Consider the following 19,581-nt stretch of genomic DNA (forward strand, 5'->3'; position numbering starts at 1 on the left):
TTGTCTGTCCCTTCTCCTTTCCACTCCAGCCCAGCTCTCCATCTCACTTTCCTGCAGTCAGGAACAGGCAGAGCTGTGCAGGTCTGAGTCCTCAGATGTTGCCTTTTCTCCTCAGCCATTCCTTTCCTCCTCTCACCTGTGAGCACCACATGGAGTGGGGTCAGGGTAGTCTCCACCTCATAATGAGACCCCACAGAGCATGGCATTTCCATCTCATCCATCCCTTCTCCTTCCCCCTCCCTCCACATGGTCCTGCCTAGGCCAGCAGGAGCGGAGGAATGATCTGAGCCATCCCATCCATGCTGACAACTGCCTCTTGGACCCCGAGGCCAACGAGTGCTGGAAGGAACCTCCTGCCTACACCTTTCGGGATTACAGGTAGGAAGGGAGGGAAGGAATCTCCCCACGGACTTCTCTCCCTCTGGCTGTCCCCCACCCATGTCTGAGGGGAGCAATGTGGGATCTGTCCAGGAGGTGGGGGTGAGCCTTGAGACCTCCCCAGTGCTCCCCTAACTGGGGTTCCCACTTCCTTCCCCAGTGCCCTCCTGTACATGAACGCAGATTTTGAAGGTGGCGAGTTCATTTTCACCGAGATGGACGCCAAAACTGTGACAGTGAGTTGGTCAAACATGAACTGGTGTCTCCACACAGATGCAGTGTCTGATCCAGGTCTCTTGTTCCAGTGTGGGTCACAGTGGTGGACATCAGACCCTGAGAGGGATGTGATCAGGCATGAGCCCTCACCTGTGTTTGGGGCCATTAAGGAAGCTGGGCACCCACTCTGTGGTTGGATAGAGGTCTGGCACCGTGCTGGGGTCTCTGGAGAAGCTGGAGGGTAGACTGTGTCCACTGAAGTGCTTGAGGGTTGATTTGGTTGGCACCTTTGCTCCTGCAGTCCTGCAGGACTCTTGTGCACTCTGCCAAGAGTAGAAAGAAAGAAAGAAAGAAAGAAAGAAAGAAAGAAAGAAAGAAAGAAAGAAAGAAAGAAAGAAAGAAAGAAAGAAAGAAAGAAAGAAAGAAAGAAAGAAAGAAAGAAAGAAAGAAAGAAAGAAAGAAAGAAAGAAAGAAGGAGGTATTTCACAGCCATGCCAGGCTTACCCTGGACCTCCCTGGAGTTATGCCATGGGCCCATTTTGCTCTAGGTGGCCACCTCTAGGCTTTGCAGAGACTCCATGCCATTATGTCCTTTCTGCATGATGTCTACACAGCAGGAGCAAGCTTCACACCTTCGTGTTTCCCCCACACATTTTGCCAGCCACGCCCAGAGCTGCACATGTCCCCCAGAGCAGCTCAGCAGGTCCTGGGGCGATGCAGAGGGATGCCCAGTGAGTTCCCAAGCCCAGGCACAGGCAGTGTGTGCAGCCTTGCCAGCCCAGCTGTGCTGTTTCCCTGCAGGCCTCCATCAAGCCCAAGTGTGGGAGGATGATCAGCTTCTCGTCGGGCGGTGAGAACCCCCACGGGGTGAAGGCGGTCACCAAGGGCCAGCGCTGCGCTGTGGCTCTCTGGTTCACCTTGGACCCTCTCTACAGAGAGCTGGTGAGTCCCTCCATCCTCGTGGGAGGGGAGTTGGGGCATACCCAGCATCCCACAGGAACCAGGACCCTTATTTTCCCCAGTCCCAGTACCTCTGTTTTCCTCCCATTGCACCCCCCAGAGCAGCCCTCCCATGATACGAGCTGCTGGCCCCAGGACAGGTTTTCCCTGCCAGTCCATGGCCCTTGGGGGCAGTGCCAGGCTGGGGTGCTGAGTGGGGCGTGGAAGGGCTCTGTGCAGGGCTGGGCTGGCCATTTCTGACACCTAGTGGCAGCAGCCTGATGGATGGGGAACTCCTCCAGAGCCATGCAGCTCAAAGTGCTGTGCTGAGTCCTGCTGCTAACTCCTCTCAAAGGCATTTCAGCAGCTTGAAGTCTATGGCTCTGGGCACCCAGGATGCCTTGGAAGATCTGGGCTGTGATGCCTTTCACCAGGCACCCTCCACATTCTGTTTTGAAAAGCTGCTGTACCAGCTCCTGCCTCCCTTTGGTAGCAATTCTGGTCTGTGAAAATAAAAGATACAAGACCGAGCAAAATTAACTGCAGGGAGAATGCAAAGCCCTCATTCCTTTGGAGGTGGGCTGTGAGGTCTGGGGAAAAGCTTATCTTCAGACATGTACTTGAATGTCTCTCAGTTCTTTTGCACTAGCAGGAATTCCTCCAGGCTCAGTGCCTGTGTGATAGGAGATCAGCCATGAGCTGGAAATCCACAACAAGCAGAGGGGACAGGAGAGAGCATCCTATGGCTGATAGTGGAGTGTTTTAAGGGAGCTACAGAACATCAGTTTGCCCCAACCACTGCAGCCCTGCTGGGAGGCAGGAATCAGTTATTTTGGTGGAAAGGGATTTGATTAATTCTGCCCAACAAATCCCCAGCTCAAGTCCCAGGTTCTCCCCCATCTTCTCACCTACACTGCTGGTTCTGGGGTAAAATCCTTGCTGAGTGTCCTCCCAGCAGCCTGAGCCTCACTGAATTAGCTGGAGCAGGCACTGAAGCTCTGCTGTTACCATTTCTTCCCTTCCCCTCTTGCAGGAACGAATCCAGGCTGATGAAGTGATTGCAATGTTGGACCAGGAGCATCTAGGACCCAGTGAAATGAACATCAACCCAAAGGATGAGCTATGAACTAGGCCAAAGACTTTTTCTATTAAATATTTATTTAATATTGTTAATCTTATTAGAACCCTTCTATTTTTGTACAGAGATGCTGTATAAATTAACAGGTTAATATGATTATGGAGTTTCAGGAATGTCTCTTCTGTGTTTAGCACAGCTTTTGCTGGAACCCTCATCCCTGTGCCAGCATCTCCTGGTGGGGCTGACTGCTTCCAGAATACCCTGTTTTTCTCTAGCACTTCTCAGGACTCATTCAGGCCCACTCTACCCCCTTGGAAAACCTATTTTCTTTCTTTCTCAACCAAAAATAGCTGCTTCTCTTTAGCATCTGCTGGAGAAAAGTCTCAGGTGTCCTAATGCACCAGTCCCCCTGCTCCTACTTCCTGCTAGGGGAAACTGGAGCACAAAAACTGGAGTTATGACTGTCTCTCACCACTTGAAATATGCCTTTTATGGGAAAAAACAAAGGAAAATCCAAGTCCTAGCAAAATGGAGATACCTCTGTAGCCATGCAAAGCTGGTGTTTGGGCATTAATTCCGAGCAGAGCTTCCGGAAATCAGCTGCTGAGCAGGGGCACAAGCTGTGCACAGGCATGGAGGGATGTGATTTGCAGCTGACTCCTGGGCAAGATAAGGGGAACTCTGTGGAAAGAGAAATACTCAGACTGTCAAGAGGGAACTATTACCACCCAGAAAATGCTGGAAGAGTCATTTGCTGCACCTCCTCCAATGCTGCATCTGCAGAGGAAAAGGCTCTGAGCATTTTTAAACCACCAGTATTACTTATTCCTTTGTTGTTATCTCCCTTCTTCATAGATTGTTGAAAAGATTCATCAAGTTGGCTCCCCAAAGAGCTGCCCACAGGTCTCTGCCTTTAAAGAGCCTTTCCTGCTTAAATACTTCTTCTGTAAATGCTGAACTCCATCTCCCTTTTCAAAGCCAGAGGAAAAGCTGGGGAGAAGGGGAGGGCAGCTGTTCAGTTTGGAGAGCTGACCCCCATTTCATTGCCCCTCCACGTGCACCATGCTGCTGCATCCAAGGCTTGACTCTGAATGCTGCACCTTCCTTGTGGGTGTGTGCTGCCATCCCCAACAGCCCCTGCCCAAGTGCATCCTGCAGAGCTGCCCCTCGGTGCCCCAGCCCTCCCAGGGATCCCACCAGCTCCTTCCCCTGCAAGGAGGTGCAGGGCTGGCACAGGCCATGGTTTGTTTGTTGCTGTGGTGGTTAGCCAGAGCTGTGTCTAAATCCAGGGAAAATAAACTAAACACATCTGGGCCTGTCTTTGTCTTTCTTCAGTCAAACATTAGAAGGAGAGTCTGGGGAATTTGGGGTCTGCTTCATGATGGTGTGTGTGCCTTTGGGTTTCCTGCCTTAGCCCTTGGAGCACAGCCCCCTCTCCATGCTGGAGGGGTGTGGACTCTGTGTGTGTGCATTTGGCTGGCTGTCCATCTGCCTTGCTCTGTACCCAGCTGTGCAGTACCACACCATGGCCATGGTCTGGGGAGCAGGAGGGAGTCACAGCCGCTGTGCACGGGGTGTTCATGGCCACGGCCACCTCGGGTCAAACAGCCCTGGTGCAGAGCCATGGAGCAGCCTCGGAGCGTGCATCAATTCAGGACTCATTGCAAACATCCCCCAAGAAGGGAGAAGACTCTGGGCTGCCTGGGCCGTGCCTTTCACCCTGCTGCTCTGCCAGTGAGACCTGCTGGCAGCCTGGGCCAGGCTGAAGCCAGGAATGGGAATGCAGCGAGTCAAAGGCACTTTTCCTGTTGGTTTGTTTTTCCAGCTCTCTGCTCTGGCAAAGTCTAGCTCAGAAGTGGATTTGTATTCCTGCTGCAGCAGCAGAGGCAGGTGCCAAGTGTACTGGCACTCTGTAGCCTCACAGGAGCAAGTCACAGAACTCTTTGGGGTATGCACCAAAAAAAGGTAGGTTTTTGCATCTGTTGCATCCAAATAGGATGGGTTGCCACCAAGGTGGCTTGGACAGAGAAATTAATTTTAACTCTTGGATTTGATATATGGGCCTGGCATCTGCCAGAGCTGTCAGGGTCACATCCAGAGTGCCTGCAGGGCACCTGCATCCCTGTAAAAATACTGAATGTATTCACTCCTCCTTGGTCAAATATGCCCCAGGGACAACCTGGTGCTCTCACATTTTTGTTTCCTCCTGCTTTGGTTCATGCTGTCACTCCTCTCCTGACCTGCCAGGCTGGTAATTGCTGCTTCCCAAAGCCCCATCATGAAGCAGCTTCCTGGGGAGGTAGTGCCTGCAGTCACAGCACTGAGTACAAAACTGATGTGCATTTCAGAGCACACTTCATGGCTCCCAGGCCAGCTCTGAGCTCCTCCAGCCAAGGCTTGCCCACCAAAGGGAAGCACAACCCACTTAGGTGTTGGCCATGTGTTGTACATTCCCCAGGTCTATCAGCAGCAACAGGAGCCCTTTGGAGATGGAGGTGGTTGAACCATGCCTTAGTTCCCTGTTCACTCTGCTGTGCCCTCCCTAATAATAATAATACATGTACAGTGGGATTAGCAGGGTTGATTTATGACAGTCAACAAGGAAAAAAACAACCTACCCATAAAGGAAACTTAATGGAATTTAAAAGAATTTAAAACAACAGCTGAGGTGGTTCTCTGTGTGTGTGTCTGTGTGTGTGGATGTGGTTTGGAAAGTGAAGCCTGCATGTGTTACTCCATGCCAGGGCACCTTTACTACCAAGGAGATTTGTTTTGCTTTCATTCCAAGTGGCCCAAGCCAAGCTCACTCACCCCTTGCACAAAGCTGCTGCAGGCTGTGGGGGCACAGGGGAGCCTGCTCTGTGCCACAGGCATGTCTCAGCAAAGGGAAGTCCATCATATTTCAGGACTATACAGATGAAATGATGCCTTCATTAAGGACAAGATTGCACTTTGCAGTCAGGGATGCAGCGACAGAGTGTAAAGAGCCAGTGGCAGCAAAGGCACCAAGGCTTGGCAGCAGTGGCTAACAGGAGTCATGACAGCCCAGCAAGGCTCCTGACGCCTCATGCAGAGGGTAGGAGCATGGAAAGCATCTTGTGTAGGTAAAGAACCTCCAAGAGAAGCCAGCAGAAAGCCTGAGGCTGAGCCCCCTTGGGCTGTAAATGCCTTACTCCAAGTGCTGCTGAAAGCTTGTCTGCAGCCAAAAGCTCACCCCTGAAACCTCACCTGAAAATAAGATTTGTGGCTGCTTACAAATTCCTGAATCTGTAATCAAGACTGAAATACCTAAAACTCTTTATGTCCAGCGGCTACAGTCTAAAAGAACCTGGACATTCCATAGGCATTAGCCTGACAGACTTTCTGAGGCATTAATTTTAAGCAAATGAACCTTGCCAATGTTCTTGTGGAGACTTAGGGCCGTGTGGACTGTCAGTCTCCAACAACTCCACTGGATGATGATTAATCCCCATCATTCCAAGCTAAGCCATGGTAAATGTATAAAATATGGTGTGTTTGGACTTTTTGTATGTCCTCTTTATTTCCCAGGCTCTAGTCTGACACCCCAAAATACAGCAGCCCTGTTCAGCCAGAGCCCCACTGACAAGCTCTGCCAGCAGCCAGCCTGGCTGAAAACCCTCTGCTGCTGCCACTCCATCCCACCATCCTGCATCCCTCCTGCTGTATCCCCACCCTGCATCCCTCCTGCTGTACCCCCACCCTGCATCCCTCCTGCTGTATCCCCACCCTGCTGCTGGCTCTCTGGCCTGGGGATGGACAGTTTGGGTGTCCCCACCCCAGAGGTGCTGTGGCCATGGGTGGGAGCAGAGCCTGCCCTGGTTTGTCAGCTTTGCCTGCAGCTGCAGCAGCTCGGCCAGGGAAAAGAGTGGGCAAAGCAAGGAGATGGAGTTTGCATTGAGCCCTGCTCATCCTTCCTGCTCACACCTGGGCAGAGCCAACCTGAGCACTCACAGGCAGCTGAACATCTTCCCATGAAAAATTGTCATATATAAAAAAAGAAAAAAAGGTTGTTTCCTCCTGTCCACACCCTTGCCCAGCCTGGGGGAAAAAAGAACAAAACAGCTGGCACTGAGATAAAAATGGGCTAGTCCTGCTTTGGGGAAGAACTATATTAAAAGAGGAAAGAAGTATGTATGGCTTTTGTTTCCATAACTGCTTCTTATGTCCACACCCCACTGAAAGAGACACCTTCTCCTGGGGGAGGTGTTCCTTCTTGTCTGTGCACTGGGGTATGACCCTGGTCAGGTTCCAAGGCACTGTGCTCTTCCCCATGTGTGGATGGGCACACATCCATGTGTGCTTCTCCTCCCACCACTCCATTTCCACACCAGCACTGGGTGAGATGCCTTGGTGTCAGCAACAGCACCAGAACCAATGGAGAGCAGCCATGCACAGCCAGATCCTGCATTTTTCACCCCAAGAACAGCCCTGCCTTCACTTTGGGCCCAGGGCTCCACAGGGACAGGTCCAACAGATGTCACTGAGAGCAACAGAGCTCCTCAGTATCCTCCAGGAGCACAGTGCAGCATGTGTGGGCCGCCTGACCATCTCCCCAGTGCAAACTGCTGTCTCCACAGTTCTAGAGGATACCATGGCCAGCCCAGAATTGCTTTTATCTTGTTTTAAACACATGGTGAAAGCTGGCACTGAATTAGTTTCCTTCTCATTTAGCAAAACTTTTGTTATGCAGAAAAAAAGAATCATAAATGTCAGCACGTCCCAACCTCCTGGCCAGCATCCAACCCCATCAAAAATAAGTGCAGCACACAAGAGGAACTTGAGAAAGCAAAACAGGTGACTCAGAGAGCTGCCTGGCCATCCTCACCTTGTTTCTGGTTGAAAGAACACCTGAACTTCAGGGGAGGGGGTCCAGCTGCTGGGCAGCAGCGTGGGGGGCTCTGGGGGCAGAGCACGAGTGCAGGAGGCTCAGGGTGTGCCCTGGTGGGGACTGGCACTGTGGGGGCCCTGTGGGCAAACAGAGCAGGCTGGGGAGAGGACACACTTGGCAAAGGGGCAAGACAGCTAATGATTGTTTCCAGGGATGGTTTGGATAACAAGAATGGCAATTTTAGTAGGTATTTCCTGAAGCTGAGCAGGGCAGGGCAGGGGGAATTAATATGAGCTCGATTTAGCTTCTACTCCTCCTTTATTTGTAATGAGATTAGCAGCAGGGATGGCAGGGCACCCTCACCTGTGATGGGGTGAGCTGATAAGAACCTCCTGCCCAGCCTTGTGTGCCAGCCCAACAGCTGAGCCACGGGGGAAAAGCCACCTGGAAAAATCACCCTTCCATCTCACAGGGCCTTTTTGCAATGGTCCTAAGCTCAGGGGTAAAATGTTACATCAGACTGGCTGGCAGTGCCAGGAGAGGTGCTGATACCCCAGGGCAGCCCAGTCACATCCCCTGGCAGTGCTTCTGCACCCTGCCAGCTGAAAGCATCAGGTTAAACACTTGTCCCCCTTACTGGTGAGATATGAGTCCACCACTCGGCCACCAAAGTGCCTTGGGCAGCCCCAGTGCATGAAATGACAGTGGATGGTTTGACTGCATTGTTGCAGCAGCTGTGCACAAGTGTGACTGCCCTGCAGAGCATCTCCCAGCTGCTCATGCTGCTGTTACTGGGCTGTAGCAAAGGTGGAAAAAAGCTCTCTTAAGATCCACACCCCTTCCCCAGAGAGGAGAATGTGGATCCCCTGACAAACTTTGAAAAAATCTTCATAGCACCCATGACAAGGTCTGTTCATGGCAAACCCAGAGCCACCTCTGAGTGCACATAGCCCCAAGCAGGGGAATTTTGTCTGTAAAACCACTGAAACCTCCCCCACCTGTATTTTAAAGACTCGTATTGGTTACAGCAGCCAAACACAGGTTTGTTATAAACACATGGGCCAAGTGCATCCATCCAGAGCAGAAGCTCCAGCTGCTGTGGGGCACTTTGGCACTTAGGTTGGCTTTGCAGGACTCCCTGCAAAGGTCATATCTGAGGTGATGGCTGAGCCTGACGTCCCCTTCACCATGTGGTCACTGGCTGCATTGCCCCAAGCTGGGATGTCCATGAAAACCATCTGTGGAGACATGCATTTCTCACTCAGCCCTTTCCATTGAGCCAAATCAACGTGTGCCCATAGCCCAGGGGTGACCAAGTTGCTACAGGGGGCAGTTTCCCAGTCATCTGCTGATTGTGGGGGGCTGCTCCCACTACCACACAGGAAAAAATAACCCACCAGCATCTTAAAACCAGTTTGCAGCCCCCAGGCACCTGGGGGTTGTTTGTTCATCTCCTTTCATTTCGACACCTCATGTGAGAGGCTGGGAGCTGGCATTCACTGCTCCTGTGGTGCCAGCTCTGAGATTGTTTTATTTGATCTGCCAACCAAAATGGGTGGAAGGGTGGAGACTGTATTTTCCCCTTTATTTTTGTTTTCAAAAAACCCTTCTGGCCCTGGGTGAGGCAGAATAAGCTGAGAAGTTTCACATCTATCTCCTCTGTGACAGTTACCTGCCTACAGCATCAGGGCACAGCCTGGTTCTCCAAGCAGAACTGGGTGTGGGTGGATGGCCTCCCTGTCTAGGTGGGGAAAGCCCTCAGCCACTTCCCACAGCATTTTTCCCCCCAGCAAGCACACTGGAAAAAGCCCTCGTGTGAGCCCCTCCTTCCTTACTCTGGCCAACAGATCAAAGGAAAAATGAAGTCTCCCATGGCACTGGGAGAGGATGGGGCAGGCTGTGAACTCCTCAGCAGCAGGGGGGTGATCTCTGCACTCATTTTGCACAGCTGCAGGGAAGGGTTTGTCACTGGAGAGCCCGGGGAAAGCCCTGAGCGTGTGTGGTTCACACCCTGAGGTGCCCTGAGCAAACACTCTCACAATACCCATCCCCACACCAAAATGTGTCCCAGACAGGGACTCTCAGGAATGGGATGAAGTGCATCCAGACTTTCTCTGGAGCCTGGCTGCACCCTGTGCTCCCCCAGGTGACTCACAGAGCCTTCACAGCATCTCTGCAAGCAGAGCAGCCCAGGAGGGTTTTTCCATCTTGCTCACGGCTATGAGGAGATGGATGTCCATGTGCATCTTCCAAAAGTTAAGTCATGAGCAAGTGATGTGCTGTGCTCTTCTGTGCCCTGCCAGGTTCACCCTGCCAGCCACAAACCCACGGTGCTGCCACCAGGCTTCCCTGGCAGCTTGGGCTCGCCCACCCTTCTGGAGCCTCCTGAGAGGCCGTGGGGAAAGCAAACGTGCCTGCACCAAAGCCAGGTGCTGCAGGGAGTGAGAAATCCTGGCTGAGGAGCACACACCCTGCCCTGCTCAGCTGGCACCGTGCACGTCCCTCCCCGCTGCCCCTGCAGCCACAACCCGCACCCTGCACGTTGGTTTTGGTTCCCTTGGGCTGGAAGGTGCCACGTCCCTTCTCCCTTTTCACACTAATTACACTGAAAGAAGGGGAGATGCACCACACCAGGAATGCTACCAGGCCTGTGAGTCCCCCACCCCGTGGGAGAAGGTGGGAGCTCCTGCTGGCAGGGATGCAGGAGCCAGCAGCCAGCCTCCCACTCCTCTTGCTCAACTGCTGGCGCCACCAGACAAAAGATAACAAACATCTCTCCTGCTCTCCTGATGGGCCTAGCAGCAAAAGGAAATTTCCAGGTCAGAAGCTCCTGCTGGGTAGCCCATGCTGCAGGCTATGGGGAAGAGCTGAAATTCCAATTTGGTCCCAGTGCATAGTACTGGGGAGACTCATGTGCTGCACACCCCAGGCATGCCTTGGGTTCTCCCCTGCTGCCTTCAAACTTCATCTCACTTCAGCACTTCCACCCTTCCCAAGAAATGACATGGCTGCTGCTAATACTTTCTAAATACATGCAGATTCTGGGGAAACCCAACAGGACTTTTTGTTTTCCCCTCCTTCAGTAGCTCTGCAAGCCAACAGTCACCGTGTGCCAGGCCATGGCAGTCTGAAGGCAGCTCTGCCTTGCAGACCTGCTTGGAATAAACAGGGATAAATGTACCAATGGGACCATCCTGTTCTAACCTAGGAGGCAAAAAAGGGCAGAGTGCTGCCTGAGAACGCAGGTCAGCTCTAGGAGCACCACCTTGGCCTTTTCTCTCCCTGTCATGCCTGCCCACCCCAGTCAGAATTGCTCTTCTCTCACTTGCAGTGGGAATGCTCACAGCCAGCTACAGCAGCATGAATGGGAAGAAAATCAGGCTAGGAAATCTGCCTGTATATCTGTGTTGGGCATCCTTTTCTGCAGCCTCTCTGGGTTTTATTTGCCTGTCTCAACTAGCTGAGAACCGTGTCAGATGCCCTGGCCTACTAACCAGGCCTGCAAGGGTTAATCTGTGTGCTCCTCGAGCCCAGCATCACCTCGCTTCGAATGGAGATCTGAGACTCTAGAGCTACAGTTTCTTTCCAGCTAGATTCTCTCCCTGGGCTTCACCACCTGTGAAACACCTTGGCATCTCTGTTCTGTTTCCTGGCCATAGGGGCAGTATGACAAAAACAACAGTGAACAAACAAACAAACAAACAAACAAAGTCCCGTTTCATTCATCTCTCTGGTTCCTGGGGCCTCTTCAGACAGCAGCTGGTCACTGCCTGTGCAGGATCCAGCGCCTTCACCTCCTCACCTGCCCACCTTTGTGCTGGCAGCCCTGGCAGGGCTTTCAGTCACGTCCAATTTCCTCACCTCCCAGGCAAGGCTGAAACCACCTGAGACAGCTGCTGCCCATGGCCTGACTGTAATGTACTTGGCTCAATGGTTACTCACTAATATTTTACCCTTGGGTGAAATGATAAGGTTCTGGGCCAGGTGGAACACGTTCAGCCATCTCTTCTTTGGGGCAAGCTGAGTCTCTGCTGTTAGAGTTGTGCAAAATCAAGTTTGTGTGTGGTTTTGGTGCATGCATTTTTATTGTGAGCCCTACACCTCCAATGCACAGCACAATCCTGCCCGCTGATAGCTCCTCAACAACTGACTTCCTCCTGTTCAATCACTAACTAAGCAGGCTACCCAGGCACTTGAAGCTGGAATAAAGTTTTCTCTGAGGAGAGCAAATCACTCCCAGTGGCAGGCAGGAACCACCACCTCCTCCGGCGGAGGGAAGCCCTGCTCAGGATTTACAAAGGATGTTGTGGGTTTGAGGCTCAGGCCAGAGGGAGAGGACTGGCCCCCATGAGCCAGCACTCAGGGCTGGGAATTTGCTCAGCATCAGCCTTGAGAGGCCAAACACGGCCCTGAGGGGAGGGCACTGGGCACTGCTCGGGGCCAGGCTTCTCACACAGGGCATTACAGCACCTCTGGGGCACGGTGTGCTGCAGGCCCCCCAACACCTCCTGTTTCTGTGGAAAAATCTCAGTGGAAATACTCCTGTACACCTTCAGGCCAGCAACTCCCTGCAGGCTGCTTGACCATGTCCTTGAAATAAAGAATCAATGCCTTGATCTCGCATTTTGCCACGGCACGTGGATAATTTGATGCAATTGTGTAGCCACCCACGCCTTTAATTAATCAAAGAGTTTTTCACGCAGCACTGTGCAATATTTTATTTCCTAACATCCCTGCTACAGTGTACTAGGGTCTGTCGTAACATTTCTTACCCAATTCCAGCACTGAGGGCTATGCAGCCAAGAAGAAGATGGATCACATATGTGGAAATCTTCAGCGTTGTCTCCAGAGGCGACTGCCAAGGAATCAGAAGCTGAATTAATCAGAGGCTCACAAAGAGATTTGGGAAAACAAAACAAAAATAAAAACGAACCGGCCAACAAATGAAAACAACCTCAGGAAGAAAACAGGAAGAAATCAGCATATTTCCTGGGGTTTCACTTAGGAAGCTCAGGAAAAATTGGAGGACATCAGAGATTCTCCTAAAAAACTGGGAAACACATTGCTAGAGTTCACTGTTCTAGGACAGAGCTGAAAACCCCTTCCAAGGGGCCACCACAACATCCTCCCATTCAAACCTTCTCCTGCCCAGCTTCACGGTGCTGCTGCTGATGGGGAGAAGGGAAGTGCAGGTGAAGCCTGGAGATGGCTGGACTGAATGCTGAACCTTGAGTAGAAGTGCCTGAAAAACGCCTGTCCACACCTGAGAGCTGAGCAGCCTTCCCACACCTGTGAGTGCAACGTGGGTACTCCTTTCCAGGCTCCCTGAAGATTGTGGTGACCCCAGCCAGGAAAAGTGAGCTAGGACCTGGAGCCCGAGGCAGGGCTGAGCAGTGGGGGTGACTTGCTGCCGAGCAGAGAGGTGGCCCCACACAAGCACTGCCCATCACTGCCAGCACAGCAGTGTGCTCCACCTGCCAGCCAAGGGGGGTGCCATCCTCTCTAGCTCCTCCTTGGGAGCTGCACACCATCTCCACAGCCCAGCCCCGAGCTGCAGCAGGTGCCTGCCCAGCTCTGGGGGCTCTTCTCACATTTGTCCTCCCCGGAGCAGGACCCACAGGGTGAACTTTGAAAGATGCACCATCCCTCTGAGCGCAGCCAGCTCACAGCCTCGGGGCCAGCAGCCCCGGGGGAGCCCCGGCAGCCCAGCCTGGAGCCGGGGGGTGCCGGGCTCCCCACCCAGACCGGCTGAGCTGCCTGCCAGGTGCTGCTGTGGGAGTTCTGGCTGCGGCGTGTGCTCGCTGCCAAATAAACACCCGGTGGTGTTTTCTCAGCTGGAAGGAGCGATGTGTATCGCTGCGGCACGGAAGCTTTCTGCAGCCAAGGCTGTGTGTGTGTGAAGGAGCAGCCCTGCTGCCCCCGGGCAGGGCACGCACGGCACTGCTGCACCTGCCTTGGGCTGGGGATGCTGCACGGGGCACCAAGCGCGGCTGCTCCTCCAGTGCGCCTTTTGGGTGGGTAGGCTCTGGAGGCAGCTCTGGGCAGAGGTTCACCAACGAAGGGCACAGCTTCAGGCTTCTTGTAGCCACGGGCTGCCTGTGGTGAGAGTCATCTCTCCTGGTTTGGCAGGTGATGGGTTTTGGTCTTCGGAGTCTGGGGGATCCCCTGTGCGCACGGCAAAGCGCAGGAGAGCAGCTGCTGTGCCTTGAGGCGGCTGCAGGAAGATCTGTTTTGGAACATCAACGAGTCACTTGCTTATTCCGCCCATGCAAAACAAACAAAGAGGAGTTGCTGTGCTGCTCGCACGTGTGCGCAGGGGCTGGGAGGCGGCGGGTTTATAACCCGAGCCCGGGCTGTGGCACGGAGCGCCGGGGGAGCCGCGGCTGCGGCTGAGCCTGCGCTGCCGCTCCGCACCGCCAGGGGGCAGCGGCTGCCCGCCCGCGCCCGGGCTCGCCCCTCCTTTGGGATTTTTGGGATTTTTTGTTCTGCAAGTCCCCTCGACAGGGGAACCCACGGGCGGCGGGAGACGATGGGCGCGGGAGAGTCCTGGCTTCTGTGCAGCTAGATCTCACCTTGCCTCTTTTTTTATTTTTTTATTTTTTTTTTTTTTTAATACAAGTTTGGACCTCTCTTCTCCTCTCCCAGCATCTCTTCCCCAGGCCTGCTGATTTGTTTCATCGTTCCCCTATTTTCCCTTCAGCCCTGCACCAGTTTCTCAGCTGCACACGGCTGTGCCATGGCAGTGTCTCTCGCAGTGCAGCTTTTGGAACTCAGCAAAGCTGACTGTATGGACAGAACCACCCTGCTAAGCATTATCAAACAAGCTTAGTCTTCCCTTGGCCTTGATGTAAGCAATAATGAGACTGCATCTTCCAGGGCATGATTCAGAGTGGGAATCTAATATGCTCTGAATGGCTCCCCAGGGACTTTCTTGCCACTGATGATGCAGAGAGCCTAATCTCCTACCCTAGGCTGTTGGGAGAGACAATATAAGCATCTCCCTTGCATGTTGTAATGGTTGGTGTCAGCCCAGCTGCTGATGAGTAATTGCTGAGCATGCCAGCAGGAACATACCTCCTGTTGGAGCACGTATCCCCATCATCCGGGGAAGTGGCACAGCCAAAAAGCCACTGGCTGCTGTGCCCAAAAAGGCAAAGGGCAGTGCACTGCAACAGCAGTGAGAAAATCAGCTGAAGGCTGCATGGGAACCCTCACCAAACAGTCTTGGAGCACTCAAATCAAAATGCAGATGTCCATGGGCCTCTTACAGATATTGCTGTGGGAGCAGGGCAGGGCATGGCACTGCTGTGACTGCAGTCACCAAGGCAAAGCACACTGGGCACAATCAATGTCCTCAGGTACAGTAGGGACCCTTCAGGCCTCAGCTTCAATGCTACAGGTGCACAGCCACCCTCAGCAATGTCTCTCAGTGCTCATCCATGGCCTGGACCTGTAGCTGCAGGTCCCTTGTGCTGCCCCAATTCCTGCATCTCCTGCCCCTAATCCCACAAAGTCTTTCCTTCACTCACCTGTGGCCCCAGGCACCTGGCTTATTTCTTGAAGGCAGAGCTGATGTTCCTAAGAATAAAACATATGACACTAGGAGTGTTTGCAAGGAAGTCAAAACATCTTAACAAAAGCAGTTAATCTCCCAAACACCCCCTAGAAAATGACTTTGACCAATTTGAGCCAAGGAAGTCCAAAGCAACCCTCACCCAGCAGCAGGGCAGGGCTGCAATGGGCAGCCTTGCCACATCCACAGGCAGACAAATGAGGTGCAGGGGACTCTGATTCCTCACTGAATTAAGGGCACCTACTAACACTAACTAACTGCTGCTGCAGGGCACTTACAAATCTAAAACCACCTGGTTTCACAGTGCTGATGTTAAGACCATGTGGGAAGGAATCCATACACAATGAGAGGCTGGGCATGTATCAGTGGATGGGGCCCAGATCAGGATACAGAATCCTAGCAAAAGACAACTACCATACATATCTGAACAAAATTTTGGCTCCTCCATTTTAGGGAAGCAAGCTGGGTGAAAGCCACAGCCAGTCCTTGCCAACAGAGCACAAAGATTAGCTTCCTTCCTGTTTTATTTGACCTTCATGGTCAGTGTATCCAAATATCAACAACAAGGCTCCAAAACTCCAGCCTCCACCTTCTGCTATGTGCTCAGGAAGACAACTCTGCCATGGGTCACAGAGAGGCAAAACAACTCAGGACCAGAAACCACCAGCTGGAGCATGGCATGCAGAGAGAGCTGTTTGCCAAACCTCCCTGGCACAGGCTGAGCACAGGCACGGCCCACAGGGGCCAGGCAGGACAGCCCTGCAGGCTCCCCACTCACCCCCACACAGCAAATGACAGGAGGGACACATTCCATAGCCCAGTAAATCAGAAGGGCGAACAGCCCAAGCTCTGACAGTGCAGGGCCGGGCTGCCCACATGGTTTTCCCATGGAGAAACAACTTGGGAAGAGGCAGAGTGGGAGGCAGGTCCTGCAATCCTTCCCCCATGGCACAGGCAGCTGCTTTGCCATCAGGAAGGGGGTTTGCTAAGGCACACAGGTCAGGAAGAACATGATGGACAAGACACCCTCCACAGGCTCCACTCAGACACTCGCCAAGTTTTGTTGTGTCTGGGTACGTTTCATTCCCGAGGACTGCTAACTTCAGCACACTTAGGGCTAACAGAGAGAAGGGCATGCACACCTTCAGAGGTCCACCCAGGCTTGCAAAACACAGCTGGAAGCTCGTATTGTATCCCTGGCTTGCAACCTTCGTGCTTGCATACAAAGCATCCCAATATCCGAAGACAGAATTCCAGCTGGTATGGGTGGAGAGCTAAAGGGAGAGCAGCAGCTCAGGATTCCTCAGCACTGAGACCCTTGCTGTAACCTAAGCAATGCAGAGGTTCCCCACTTCAGCAGTGGACCACAGCAGTCAGAAATTACAGCCATATTTGAAGCCTACCTGTTCAATGGAAACTGAACTATTACATGATCCAATTCACTCATCTAGAGGCAGAATCCATCAGCTGGAACAGCAGATTCTCACAGCTGTGCTAATAGCTTTTCTCTCTTTTGAGACCATACTAATCTTTAATACCACATTCAGGCAATCCCCGACTGCCAGAGAGTAACCAAGGTGCTGTTACCTCTGGATGTTGATATCTGGAGTCAACATCTCTAATTATTTGGGAAAAGCAACAGTGATCAGAACCAAAGAAATCAGGCAGGCATTCCCTACCCCAATCAAACCAGCTCCCAAGGAAAGCTGGGGCAGCCTCTTCTCTTACAACCCTTGTGGGATTTTCTTGCCACTCTCCCAATCCTAAGCATCCTTCCCCAACCATAACCCATAAAACCTGTAAGACACAGCCATGGGCCCCTATCAGAAATGGCTTTGCTAGGATGCAGAGGGTGATGCACAAAGCCTTTGGTGCAAGGCTCTTTCCCAAGTGTGGACATCAAAGGGCAGCACTGACCCTGCCTGCTCCAAGCACACCCTCCAGCAGGACATGGAATGTGGGGCACTAACTGGTGCCTGGCTCAGAAACAAAACAAGGAAAGGGCAAAAAAGAGCCATGCCACAGCCTGAACACATCACAGTTCATCCAGAGGTTTTTGGAGCTGACTGCTGCATCTGTCAGAAAGGCAGCAGATGGATGTGTGATGGCACCTTGGACCACACCCTCAAAATCTGTGGGGACAGAAAACTGCACCCACGGGCAAAGGGCTAAGACCCAGCTGCTCAGAGAAGGACAATTCCAAGAATGCACACAGGAAGAAAAGAAGTTTTTTGTGAACTCAGTGTCATTTTCAGTTTTGGCTTTTATTTTCATTCACTTCAACAACAAGGACACTCCAGAACACTTTGAGGGCTTGGTGCAGGCAACACTGCCATTGCCACAAGCACTGGCAGATTCTCAGCTCGATTAAGCCGTAACAGTTTGGTGCCTCAAAACAAAATCACAGCTCTACAGGGGAGGGCAAAAGCTACAGCAGTTCAAACTCACTTGAAGATTCCAGGTATACAGAAGTGGCTACCATAGTTGCATACAGTAGAAAGGAGGTTTTCACAGCATATATTTTAATCATCAGTGATGCAGCAGAAAAGCTCCATCTGGCTGCCGCGCTGAGAAGCAGATACTGTTGTACCCAGACTCCGGGCACAGCATTAACTGGATTAATCTTAACAGTACAAAGCCCCCTAGATCCTAAAAATGACGGTGTCTTTTGCATCAATGTATGTACAGTACTGAAGCAGCTCAGGAGGACTACACAATGGATGCAAAACCTCGGAGGTGAGAAGCACACAGCCTAATTCACCTCCGGGGATTTGTAAAGTATCTGCACTAACACTTTCCTCACACTAATATTGCCCGGCTGAATTAATCATTGCATCAAGTCAAGAGCAGAATGACTCTCTTCTTTTGTACTGTATTGGAAAAAAAAAAAAAAAAAGAAATATATAGTAAGTTCCCACACTGAGCATGTTAAATACTTTGAAATCTAGGACACTGCTCCTTGAAGTGTTACAAAACAAAAATGATACAACAGGTTTCCAATAAGTGCCCCCTCCCCCTCAACTGCAAAATAACACAGCAATCTCCGTATGAAAAATACAAATATAGTCATCCAATGACTAGCTGTTTGTTACACGATTTGTAACCACTAGCCTTCTGCACAAAAATAATAATTACAAAACAGAAAAACAAACAACAACATCTTATCGTGGTTCGGTCCCAGTAGCCCAAGAAGAAATAAAAATTGTCATGTTATGCTGTAGGAAAACAAACAATTCTATGTACAAAACACATTTATATACAGGACTTGATAGTAGAATCATCTGGCATCACCATTTATAGGCAGTCAAAACAGGTTTGCACAGTTACCAAAAGGCAGTCTTTGAATTCAACACAGACCTGGCACAACAGATAGATGGAGGATGCTAACTGTATTGGAGTTAAATGAAATGCATGGCACAGAGCAGGGCCCACAAACAGCCACTGCATTGCCACGGGAATATTCAGCTCTAGCAAGGCAGGATAACTCGTCATTTAAGTAACAGTTTCAGCAGTTAAGAAAAACAAAAAAAAAAAGTCAGGCTTACTGTTAAAAAGGGCAAGCCAACTTGAAAGCACCCGTGGCTTGCTGAGCCTTTCTTCTCAGCTTAGATTATCTGGTATATCTTAGAGGAGGGTGATAATTGGCTAATAAAAATGTGCAAACATGCACTGTTCAGCTATTATCCAGAGAACCACTGGAAGTCAGAGGAAATGCGTCAGAGCACAACTGTGATAGGTCCAGTGAAGAAAAAAAAAAGGAGAAAAATCAATTTCTCATGTAAACATGGCTTATTCCAGTCATAACACCCATAGTACCAGGAACTGGCCCTTGTTTAAAGGCAGCTTGCTTGGGGGCTATTTTTTGACTCTCTTCTAGTTGCTTGTCACTTAACCTATAGCAACAACCACAACAGGTTCCAACCCATTACAGACAGATCTAAAGACAGGTCTTCTTTACTTGGGAGGAAACCAATCCAGCATAGTCTAAGCAAAAGGCTGTCTGAGTTTAGCATAGCTGAGGTCCTGCAAACCGGTGTGCAGTTCTCGTTCCTCCATTTAACTGGAGGCTAGGTGGGCAAATCCTTATGCTAAACTAGCCAGGCTGCATGTGTGGCAAAGCCTAATCCTACAGCTTAAATTTCAGTAGTATTCCACAGCATGGGTAAATCTCTCGCTGGGGGCAGAATGCAAGAGCAACGTGTAGTTTTATTTACACCTCCGAGCTTGAGCGGAGCAAACCAGGACACACATATGAATGCATACCCAAAACAAGAGAGAGCAGGCTTGGTTTTTCCAGAGAAGGTGAGGGAAAAGGAAAAAATGGGATGCAGGTGCTGTCAGCACTGGCCTGCCCAGCAAAGTGCATGTGTTGTCTCCGCTGGAGAATATTACAGAGGAACAGAGCACTCGGCTCCAGGGGAGGAGGCTGTTCGAGTGCGATGTTCAGCAGACCAATTCCCATTGATTTTTCAAATAAACTGTCAGTTCAGGGTTGAATTACTTTGGGTTTTTTGCATTTGGTTGTGTTGTTCGAGCGCGCCTGGTTGC

General features: G+C 51.4%; 1 protein-coding gene across 3 annotated transcripts in view; it reads left to right on the forward strand.

The window, feature by feature from the left end:
- Window positions 1-3,925, forward strand: part of P3H2 (prolyl 3-hydroxylase 2) — a 62,155-nt gene extending 58,230 nt beyond the window's left edge. For all 3 annotated transcript variants that reach the window (XM_033068989.1, XM_033068991.2, XM_033068990.2), the window contains exons 12-15: window positions 261-378; window positions 539-614; window positions 1,396-1,536; window positions 2,567-3,925. In XM_033068989.1, the coding sequence (XP_032924880.1) occupies window positions 261-378; window positions 539-614; window positions 1,396-1,536; window positions 2,567-2,659 (428 nt within the window). In that variant the 3' untranslated portion in view covers window positions 2,660-3,925. The remainder of the gene's footprint in view (window positions 1-260; window positions 379-538; window positions 615-1,395; window positions 1,537-2,566) is intronic.
- The last annotated feature ends 15,656 nt before the right edge of the window (window positions 3,926-19,581 follow it).

Source organism: Catharus ustulatus, chromosome 10, assembly GCF_009819885.2.
Source record: "Catharus ustulatus isolate bCatUst1 chromosome 10, bCatUst1.pri.v2, whole genome shotgun sequence".
NCBI classification, from domain to species: Eukaryota; Metazoa; Chordata; class Aves; order Passeriformes; family Turdidae; genus Catharus; species Catharus ustulatus.